The 11,868-nt window shown below is 45.0% G+C and overlaps 1 protein-coding gene and 1 long non-coding RNA gene across 3 annotated transcripts in view; both read left to right on the top strand.

Annotated features, from left to right (window-relative positions):
• Window positions 1–4,870, top strand: part of LOC111957977 (protein FAM131A) — a 25,730-nt gene extending 20,860 nt beyond the window's left edge. For both annotated transcript variants that reach the window (XM_070439153.1, XM_023979121.2), the window contains exons 4-5: window positions 1,505–1,636; window positions 2,442–4,870. In XM_070439153.1, coding sequence (XP_070295254.1) covers window positions 1,505–1,636; window positions 2,442–3,052 — 743 coding nt within the window. In that variant the 3' untranslated portion in view covers window positions 3,053–4,870. The remainder of the gene's footprint in view (window positions 1–1,504; window positions 1,637–2,441) is intronic.
• A 4,677-nt stretch (window positions 4,871–9,547) lies between these two features.
• Window positions 9,548–10,122, top strand: LOC139024379 (uncharacterized). The gene is made up of 2 exons (XR_011475672.1): window positions 9,548–9,709; window positions 9,907–10,122. It is a non-coding gene; the product is annotated as an uncharacterized lncRNA (long non-coding RNA).
• Window positions 10,123–11,868: the final 1,746 nt, after the last annotated feature.

The following is an 11,868-nucleotide window of genomic DNA, read 5'->3' as shown; positions in this document are numbered from 1 at the left end:
CACCAAGCAAGAGGCACCACGAAGACCAAGGAGCTCTCCAAACAGGTCAGGGACAACGTTGTGGAGAAGTACAGATCAGGGTTGGGTTATAAAAAAAATATCAGAAACTTTGAACATCCCATGGAGTACCATTTAAATCCATTATTAAATTTTTTTTGGGGGGGGGCACCACAACAAACCTGCCAAGAGAGGGCCGCCCACCAAAACTCACGGACCAGGCAAGGATGGAATTAATCAGAGAGGCAACAAAGAGCCAAAGGATAACCCTGAAGGAGCTGCAAAGCTCCACAGTGGAGATTGGAGTATCTGTTCATAGGACCACTTTAAGCCGTACTCTCCACAGAGCTGGGCTTTTCGGAAAGTGGCCAGAAAAAAGCCATTGTAAAAAATAATAATACGCAAACACGTTTGGTTTTCGCTAAAAGGCATGTGGGAGACTCCCCAAACATATGGAAGAAGGTACTCTGGTCAGATGAGACTAAACTTGAGCTTTTTGGCCATCAAGAAAAACGCCATGTCTGGCGCAAACACCTCTCATCACCCCAAGAACACAATCCCCACAGTGAAGCATGGTGGTGGCAGCATCAATCTGTGGGGATGTTTTTCATCGGCAGGGACTGGGAAGCTGGTCAGAATTGATGGAATGATGGATGGCGCTAAATACAAGGAAATTCTTTCAGTCTTACAGAGATTTGAGACTAGGACAGATGTTCACCTTCCAGCAGGACAATGACCCTAAGCATACTGCTAAAGCAACACTCAAGTGGTTTGAGGGCAAACTTTTAAATGTCTTGAAATGGCCTAGTCAAAGCCCAGACCTCAATCCAATTGAGAATCTGTGGTATGACTTAAAGATTGCTGTACACCAGCAGAACCCATCCAACTTGGACCTGGAGCAGTTTTGCCTTGAAGAATGGGCAAAAATCCCAGTGGATAGGTGTGCCAAGCTTATAGAGACATACCCCAAGAGACTTACAGCTGTAATTGCTGCAAAAGGTGGCTCTACAAAGTATTGACTTTCGGGGGGTGAATAGTTATGCATGGTCAAGTTTTCATTTTTTTTGTCTTATTTTTTGTTTGTTTCACAAGAAAAAATATTTTGCATCTTCAAAGTGGTAGGCATGTTGTGTAAATCAAATTATACAAACCCCCAACAAATCCATTTTAATTCCAGGTTGTAAGGCAACAAAATAGGAAAAATGCCAAGGKGGGTGAATACTTTTGCAAGCCACTGTACCAGTGTTTTGTAAGTGTGAATTATTTCCAGTGTTTGCATATATATCCAGGTAACATGTCTATATGTTTGTATGACCTATGACCTATCCGGTTTAGAACCTTGATGTGATGTCAGTCTATCAATATACTCTGTCTTCCACAGAAAAGACCTGTCAATCAAAAATAATTTGCCGGCATCATCATGGGCACTCAATGATGGGGCTCGATGTGTATGTGTGTGTGTATTGAATGTTTGTGATATTGACGTCTAACCTATGTGTGTGTCAAGGTGTGGCGGAGCAGTTTGCCATAGCGGAGGCTAAGCTGAGAGCCTGGTCGTCTGTGGATGGAGATGACTCTAATGACGACTCATATGATGAGGACTTCATTCCCGCCAACGAGCCCACAACACAAAGCACAGGTACTGTACACCTACACACACTATCATAATCAGACCTCCTCCAAAAACTTCTAAAGATACCAACTTTAGAAATTTCTCAACTTCCCAATTTGAGCCAATGCTACCCTATTACAACTGGAGTTTCACTGAAGAGTGCATAGTCCTCCTTTCTCATATCTTCATTTATTCCTACCTTGCTTTTTACCCTCCAGGCCCTGCACATCCTTTCCCCCCAACCCCCCCACCTCTCTCTGTCTCCTCTGTCTGTGTGGTGACGAGGCTGTCTGTAACTCTTATTGTCCCAGTGCCCTACTTTCATCCTCTCACAAAAAAAGTTGGTCCCCGGTGAAATTTGATATCCCTCCTGCAAGTTTAATTAGATTATTTTGCTGCAGACAGTTTGTTGGCTGCGTGCGTGTATATATGTGTGGTTGTGTGTGGGGATGCCAATGCTTTTAGGCTGATTGCTTACTCCACTGCACCAAATATGACTGCTTTGTTTTGCTTGATAATGTCATTTATTTTAATTTAGTWTGACATATTTTATTCCGTAACACTACAGTATATGGCTGAAAAGTTGCCCCAAAGGCACAGATCTAAGATCAACTTGAATGGTATAACCTTCACCCTTTCCAGATTTAGCCTAATAAGTTAGTTTCATTAAATAATACATCTGCTATAATTCYATAACAATACATTKCTCTCTCATCAGTAGGGATCATAGTTTTTCCTGACTACGTGACCTGACCTCGTCAGGCATGGTCAGACATTAGCAGGGTCATTCAGTATACTTACTGTCTCTCTTCTCCCCCTTCTCTGTATCCAGAGGTGCCTCCTTACCTGAGGGACATTCTTCAAAGTCAGGTGTGTCAGCACCTGGGTCTGCGGGGGCCGTGCTGTGAGGGGGCAGGAGGAGGAGAGGGGGGAGACAGGCCCTCCCCCACCTCCACAGACACCCTCTGCTCCAGCCTCTACAGCCTGGACGAGCAACACCCCTTACTGCGAGATCTCACCCATCACTGCGGCAACAACCATGGTAACACCGCCGAGCTGGCTGCCAAGATCCTCTCAGCCCTGCAAGGGGGGGAGGAGCTGCTGTTGGCCCGCCTCCAGAGGGTGGGGCAGGGGGTTAGAGGGGGAGGGGACTTCAACAACCTGAGGGGTGGGAGGAGCCGGCCGGGGGGGGAGGAGTCACCTTGCTACTCTGTGACCTACTCCGAGACCTATCTGTCGCCCGGGGAAGACGAAGGTACGCCCTGCAAAGACTATGAGGGCACCGTGGGCCAGGGAGAAGGAGAGCGYGAGGTGTACCCACCTGACTATGCCACCCACAGGAAGGTCTCAGATGTAGCCTCCTCCGGGGTGGTGTCTCTGGACGAGGATGAAGAGGAGGAAAAGGAGGAGGAGGATAGGGAGAGAGAGCAGAGAAACCAATGACTGCCCTGTCATTGATTTTTGTTTCATCAATTGTTCATCCCTCCATCTCTCCGTCCCTCCCATGGCCTCTGACATGTCTAAACCTGTCTGCATGTTTTTTTCATGACTTGAACTCATACTGCAGTGTAACCTCTCTGTCTTGGCGTCATCGCATCATGTCGATCCCCTACCCGCCTGCCCCCTTGACCATTTGATATGTATCAATATATTTTTGTCTTGAGGCGTCCAAACAATCTTTTCTATCAATGTGAAGCAGGAGAGCAGGACTGGCTGTCACAGGCTTCAGTAACAAGCCCAACGATTGGTCTGTGGTTTCAGTAAGAAGCCCACAGATTGGCCAGTGGGGTTCAGTGCTCCAGCCACCCACAACAAGAAAGCGAGTGACTGCTAAAAAATWAAAGGGACACAACTGACAGGAAAAAGACTGAACCTTAAAACTCTGAAATATCTCTGCATGTGTTTGCAAGTGCTGAACTGAACTTGTGTGCTGACCTGGTCTTGAGCACGTCGGTTTTGTAGTTTGGGCTGTTCTGTATAACCCCTCCCTTCCTCTGCCCCCAACCAGATACAGTATATCCCATTGGTGGACAGGTTCCACTGCATCCTGAAACCTGAAGCCCTTCCTCTCCTTTGCAAGAGATGTTGGGTGCGTTCCTCTGCCCAAGCGTTGCTGACGCATGCCAGATCTTACAATGCCTGGATAGGTATTTTACGTATCAGCTAACCACATATGATATACCAATCTGGTGCCCGACGGCACAGTCGATGACGTGGCACGCAACCATTGGATGATGCATGCAATGTCTGAGAAGGGGAGCGCTACCCCCTAGCATCCTTCTGGGCATGGCTTGCTGAGTATGCCAAACTACCGTATGTAACCTGTCACCAACAGTTATGAGCAAATGCTGGAATGTCTTAAAAGTGACAGRAAATATGTATTTTAAAAACAAAAAAACATTTGTCACAAATGATTATGACAGAAATKATATGCTTTTATTGTACTAGTTTTCTATCATTCAACATGTTGTTATTATAATTATTCTGAATATCATTATGACTAACCGTCATAATGACATACTATAGCTACCAGATTTTGTTTTTGGTTCTATGGTTTCCTAAATGGAATTCTTAATACCAATGGTTCTCTTAAAAAACTACGAAGACAAAAACACAAATAGAATGTTCCAGAAGTGACCCTTTGATGAAAGAGATACTGTTTGGTGGAGAAATTGTTGTACAAAGACAGGAACCTAGTTTCAGTGAGAAGGTGTTGAGTTGCATTGGAGATTTTCTATATTTTTGTATGCGTTGTCTTGCTTTAATCTTTGCCTATGCGGCGTGCCAGTGTATGTGGTTTTTGCACGAAGCTAACGTGGCTGTAGATTTCTCCTTTCTTTGTTATCACTGTGTGATATAGTATACCGGGAAAAAAATACAAATATGAACAAAAAAAGGTTTATTTAATTTTGAAAGAGGATACTGTGATACGGTTTGTTATTGTCATGATCCTCAATGGAAAAGTTTCCTTTTCTTTGTAATTATTTCGGACTTCTTTCTTTCCTGTTCATAGCTGCTCCTAAAGCAACATTCAAAGTTAATTCTCTTTCCATTCTTTTTCAAAGGATGTCAGGAAAAGGGCATTTTTTGTAAATATATCGAAATCATTCCATTGGCATGGTGATCTGAGGAACCTTAAATTGGTTCGGTCAGAGGGACTGTCACTCATACAACTCAGGAAGTCCCATTGGTTCAGAGCGTCAGTATATCCCGCCCATAAACAGCGAGCCACTGCTCATTCATCCTCTTTCTCAGCGAGTGTGTGTGATGGTGGTGTGTGTGTGTGTGTTGTGTGTGTGTGTGTGTGTGTGTGTGTGTGTGTGTGTGGTGTGTGTGTGTGTGTGTGTGTGTGTGTGTGTGGAAATGTATTCACGATTAAAGCACAGAATTAGTGCTCAGCTCACCTCTTCAACCCTTCACTGATTGTTCATGAAAGCCCTAGTGTGTGTGTGCATGGTAAAATATTACACAGTCAACTAGCTTGCATTTGTGCGTCCGCTCCAAAAACCCCTAATGCAACGATTCCCTTTAAACAGTGTTTTAGTATAGCAATGTTCTGACTGAAGGTAAAAGGCTTGGCCTACATGATGCTTTTGGAAAGGACATCAACAGACCAATCACCGTTCTCCCTTTTTGGAAACTAAAAATGTGTTTTAGACTTTCTGCCAGAGAGATGATTAAAAGTAGAGGTGGTGTCATACATTTTAGCAACATGATTTGAAATGAAACAACTGAATTATTTGATGRTGACACTAACAAYTGGTGGATTGAAAGAGTCTGAGACACAAATTCAACTCAGGGGAAACCATTACGGCTGTGCCTTCATTTATAACCTTTGACCTCTGATTGGTCATACGGTCAGGTCAGTTCCATTCATTCTGTCCAATGACAAATGCTAACCCACCATTGAGCCAGAGCCATAGATCCACTTGACATCCACAACATGCGGACATTTACATTRTGGTTCTACACAGAACTATTGACAATATGTAGAAAGACACTTTGACAGCTGGGTGTTTTTTCTAGAATGCATCTTGTAATGCTTTCTGTTTCTAATGCAGTGTACTGTGCATCCATTTATCATGGTTGATGAGACTGTTTGGAGTACSAGTTTCTTACTTAGTGCTCTGCTCACTGTTCTTTTAAGTTCATCGAGTTACTAATGTTTGTCTTTCTGCCTTTATTACAGCTGTACGAAGTTGCTCATATGGTATTGGACCTCCTCTTTGACAAGGTCAAGGGTTAAAAGTCAAACTAGAGTTGTGTAAGGTTAGATCCTGTTACATCTGTTTCCAGCTTGTCCTGGTGTTTAGATGATTGGAGGGTTTGAGTATTGTCTAGTTGGAGGGACACTGTGTCACTGTCCTTTCACTGACATTACAGAGAGGGGATGTTTGCGTCTGGGACAAGGTTGTGATTTTGTCCTGATGCAATGACGTGTGTTGCATTGTTCTCTGTCCCCCTCCCAGTCTGGCTGCACGGCACACTCACTGAAAGTGTTCCCCTGGTGGTGTGTGACTGGCACCTTGGTTCCGGGCATTTCGTTCACACACAGCCGTCATATACACTCTCCCTCTGTCTCCATCTGTCTCATTTTCTCTCCCCTTCCTCGTCCCCTTCTCCTTTCTGTCTCTGTCCCTTTGTCTTCCGCATCTCCTGTGTCCCACTTTCACCCTCAGTCTGTTTCCATCTCCTTCTGTCCCTTCTTCTCTCTCTCCCTCCCTTCCTCCCTCCCCCTATCCTTATTCACAGGAGCCCTCTCTTATGTAACTGGGGGACGGCAGGGCTGAGTGCTACCTTTGCCGACAGGCAATTAGCCAGCGATGATGAAAAACAACTGATGGACACGTAGAGCAATGGGAGATGTATATCTCTCTTTATTTKATCCTCTCCTGCTATGTGTCTCTTTATCGTTCCTGTCTCTCCTTCTGTCCTAATGCGAGTCTTTTGAGGTAAACTGCCCCAAAAAGCTGATGGTGGTTGCTGTAAGAGGCGGGTGATGTAACGGGGTGGTGCCACTGTCCTGTGATTGGATGAATGTACTATGATTTATACTGCGTCAGCCAAAGGCGAATGAGCGTCCCATTCCTAGTGTGGCACAGATGGATTTTAAAGGGAGGCATGTGTGTGTGTGCGAGTGTAAAGTGAGAGATTGGCGAGAGTGGCAACATGTTCTGTGGGTGGCCTGTTGCTCTAGGCCAGTACTGACATTGGGCACTTATCACAGACTTTGTGTGTGATAGACATGGCCGGGAGAGCGCCCCTGTCAGACAGTGGCAGTGGCGATACACTACGTTAACATTTCATTCTAAAATCAGGGGTATTAATATGGAGTTGGTCCCCCCTTTGCTGTTATAACGGCCTCCGCTCTTCTGGGAAGGCTTTCCACAAGATGTTGAACATTGCTGCGGGGACTTGCTTCCATTCAGCCACAAGCATTAGTGAGGTCGGGTACTGATGTTGGGCGATTAGGCCTGGCTCGCAGTTGGCGTTCCAATTCCTCCCAAAGGTGTTCGATGGTGTTGAGGTCAGGGCTCAGTCAAGTTCTTCCACACCGATCTCAACAAATCATTTATGTATGGAAACAAGAAAGGGCCTTCCCCAAACTGTTGCACAAAGTTGGAAGCGCAGAATTGTCTAGAATTCCATGGTATGCTGTTGCGTTAAGATTTCATTTCACTGGAAGTAAGGGGCCTAGCCCGAACGATGAAAAACAGCCCCAGACCATTATTGTTCCTCCACCAAACTTTATAGCTGGCACTATGCATTCGGACAGGTAGCGTTCTCTTGGCATCCGCCAAACACAGACTYGTCTGGCGGACTGCCAGATGGCGAAGCGTGATTCATCACTCCAGAGAACACGTTTCCACTGCTCCAGAGTCCAATGGCGGCGAGCTTTACAACCCACTTCATTAAGCTTCATAGGCAGTTTGGAGCTTGGTAGTGAGTGTTGCAACCAAGCTCTGTGAGCTTGTGTGGCCTACCACTTTGCGGCTGAACCGTTGTTGCTCCTAGACGTTTCCACTTCACAATAACMGCACTTACAGTTGACCGGGGCAGCTCTAGCAGGGCAGAAATTTGACGAACTGACTTGCTGGAAAGGTGGAATCCTATGACGGTGCCACATTGAAAGTCACTGAGCTCTTTAGTACAGGCCATTTCACCGCCACTGTTTGTCYATGGAGATTGCATGGCTGTGTGGTCGATTTTATTCACCTGTCAGCAACGGGTGTGGCTGAAATAGCAGAATCCACTCATTTGAAGGGGTTTCCACATACTATAGAATATGAATATTCAGCCTGTAGTCACCCAATTGCCCTCACCACCCCACACCCACAGGGTTAACATCTAGACACAACAGGCTTGTTTAACATCTAGATGTTCAACAGTGGGCCTGGAGTATCTAGATGTTAAACAAGCCTGTTGTGTCTAGATGTTAACCCTGTGGGTGTGGGGTGGTGAGGGCAATGTGAGGGCAATGTGGGGGTTGGTTGAGGGGCAACTAGATACTGGAAGTATCTAGATGTTAAACAAGCCTGTTGTGTCTAGATGTTAACCCTGTGGGTGGTGGGGTGGTGGAGGGCAATGTGAGGGCAATGTGGGGTGGTGAGGGCACTAGATACTGGAGTATCTAGATGTTAAACAAGCCTGTTGTGTCTAGATGTTACCCTGTGGCGTGTGGGGTGGTGAGGGCAATGTGAGGGCAATGTGGGGTGGTGAGGGCAACTAGATACTCCAGGCCTCTGTTGAACATCTAGAATCTAGATGTTCAACAGAGGCCTGGAGTATCTAGATTCTAGATACTACTGCCCTGTTGAACATTAGATACGACTGGCCCTCTGTTGAACATCTAGATACTACTGGCCCTCTGTTGAACATCTAGATACTACTGGCCCTCTGTTGAACATCTAGATACTACTGGCCCTCTGTTGAACATCTAGATACTCCAGGCCCTCTGTTGAACATCTAGATACTCCAGCGCTTCTGTTGAACATCTAGATCACTCCAGGCCCTCTGTTGAACATGCTAGTTCAGGCTCTGTTGACATCTAGATACTCCAGGTCCTCTGTTGAACATCTAGATACTACTGGCCCTCTGTTGAACACTAGATCCACTGGCCTCTGTTGAACATCTAGATACTTCTGGCCCTCTGTCGAACATCTAGATACTACTGGCCTCTGTTGAACATCTAGATACTACTGGCCCTCTGTTGAACATCTAGATACTACTGGCCTCTGTTGACCATCCTAGATACTCCAGGCCTTCTGTTGACATCTAGATATACTGGCCCTCTGTTGAACATCTAGACACTACAGGCCTTCTGTTGAACATCTAGACACTACTGCCCTTCTGTTTAACATCTAGATACTACTGGCCCTCTGTTGAACATCTAGATACGACTGGCCCTCTGTTGAACATCTAGATACTACTGGCTCTGTTGAACATCTAGATACTACTGCCCTCTGTTGAACATCTAGATAACTGGCCTCTGTTGAACATCTAGATACTCCAGGCCTTGTTGAAATCTAGATACTCAGCCTCTGTTGAACATCTAGATACTCCAGGCCCTCTGTTGAACATCTAGATACTCCAGGCCTCTGTTGAACATCTAGATACTCCAGGCCTCTGTTGAACATCTAGATACTACTGGCCCTCTGTTGAACATCTAGATACCACTGGCCCTCTGTTGAACATTAGATACTCTGGCCCTCTGTGAACATCTAGATACTACTGGCCCTCTGTTGAACATCTAGATACTATGGCCCTCTGTTGAACATCTAGATACTCACGGCCTCTGTTGAACATCTAGATACTCCAGGCCTTCTGTTGAAAATCTAGATCTACTGGCCCTCTGTTGAACATCTAGACACTACAGGCTCTGTTGAACATCTAGACACTACTGGCCTCTGTTACATCTAGATACTATGGCCTCTGTTGAACATCTAGACACTACAGGCCTCTGTTTAACATCTAGATACTACTGGCCCTCTGTTGAACATCTAGACACTACAGGCCTTCTGTTGAACATCTAGACACTACAGGCCTTCTGTTTAACATCTAGATACTACTGGCCCTCTGTTGAACATCTAGATACTCCAGGTCCTCTGTTGAACATCTAGATACTACTGGCCTCTGTTGAACATCTAGATACCACTGGCCCTCTGTTGAAAATCTAGATACTTCTGGCCCTCTGTTGAACATCTAGATACTACTGGCCTCTGTTGAACATCTAGATACTATGGCCCTCTGTGAACATCTAGATACTACTGCCCTCTGTTGAACATCTAGATCTCCAGGCCTTCTGTTGAACATCTAGATACTACTGGCCCTCTGTTGAACATCTAGACACTACAGGCTTCTGTTGAACATCTAGACACTACTGGCCTTCTGTTTAACATCTAGATACTACTGGCCCTCTGTTGAACATCTAGACACTACAGGCTTCTGTTTAACATCTAGATACTACTGGCCCTCTGTTGAACATCTAGACACTACAGGCCTTCTGTTGAACATTAGACACTACAGGCCTTCTGTTTAACATCTAGATACTACTGGCCTCCTGTTGACCTCTTAGACACTACTGGCCCTGCATACAGAACTAGGCGGCAACAGCAGTCTGCTGTAAACGTCTCATTGGAGAGCTAGAGTGTAATCTTCACAGATTAGAGAGTAGAGCTGGGAGTGGAGAGTTGGGCTGTGTTTAACCCACATTAGCCTCTGCCGCCACAGCAGTGCTTAATTAAAACGACCCACAATTCCCTGTGCACTGGGCGGTGAGGTGACACCAAGGTAATGTCGTRGCTCCGGTGCACACATACACGCACATCTAAACACGCACACAGACACATAGACGCACATTAAAACACACTTGCATACACACACACTTCGCTGTAATTCCCTTAATTGTGAATGCAACTGGTATACAGAGCCTATGAAGGAAATGCAACAGCTTTATATGTAAAAAGATGCAATATACCAAGAGCACTTAGTCTCCCACTGTTCGCCAGAAGCAAGCTAACCATGAAACAAAGTCTACAACTATAAGAGCCAGAGTGAAAGTACCATGTCACCTCTTCCTGTCGCTCCTCTTACTGATAACTGTGAAACTTCACCTCTATCATTACACACACACACACACACACACACCTCTAATCCCTCAGAGATGTAATCTTTTTTCACCATTCTCTCATTTCCTTTCCTCTCATTGCCTTTCCTCTAATTTCCTTTCCTGTCATTTATTTTCCTCTCATTTATTTTCCTCTCATTTGCGTTCCTCTCATTTATTTATTTTCTGTTGTTCTTTTGGCTGAATGTACTACTTTGAATATTGCCACTTGATAAAAAAAAGACCTGGCCTTTGTTTGCTGCACCTGACATAATTTGAAGTTCTTAATAAAATATCCTTAATGTTCTTTGCAAAAAAAAATATCCTGACTTGGTATGATTGTGTGATTTCCTGGCTCGATGGAAGGGAATTATGGAAAAAAGAAAAAAGAAATAAGTCGTAGAGTTTGTGGAAAGCACTTAACAATCACATAGGATTCCAAGAAGCTGCTGAATGTATTTGATTTGATAATGTACTTTTCCATTAACTCAGCTCAATACACATCATTATAGAACAATTTACAGTCTCTGGAACAACCTTTACACCTCTGAAAAGGACAGAACTCACTCACCTCACCCCTGTAACACACACATAGACAATGCTATTTTGTTATCATAAAGTRCCACTGACTGCCTGCCATTTTCTTGTGGGGAATGGTGTAAACAAATAATTTCTCTCCCTGAGAGAAAGAAAGGGCCATTCCCTATAGGAAAAAACAGTTCTCTCAATCATTATAAACTGGGTGGTTCGAGCCCTGAATGCTGATTGGCTGACAGCTGTGGTATATCAGACCGTATACCACGGGTATGACAAAACATGTATTTTTACTGCTCTAATTACATTGGTAACCAGTTTATAAAAGCAATAAGGCACAACACACACACACACACACACACCACACACACACACACACACACACACACACACACACACACACACACACACACACACACACCACACACACACACACACACACACACACACACACACACACACACACACACACACACACACACACACACACACACACACACACACACACACACACACACACACACACACACACACACACACACACACACACACACACACACACACACACACACACACACACACACACACACACACACACACACACACACACACACACACA

Source organism: Salvelinus sp. IW2-2015, linkage group LG4p (assembly GCF_002910315.2).
Source record: "Salvelinus sp. IW2-2015 linkage group LG4p, ASM291031v2, whole genome shotgun sequence".
In the NCBI taxonomy this organism is placed as follows: Eukaryota; Metazoa; Chordata; class Actinopteri; order Salmoniformes; family Salmonidae; genus Salvelinus; species Salvelinus sp. IW2-2015.
The sequence above is the reverse complement of the archived record's forward strand: the minus strand, read 5'-3'. Positions and strand labels throughout refer to the sequence as shown.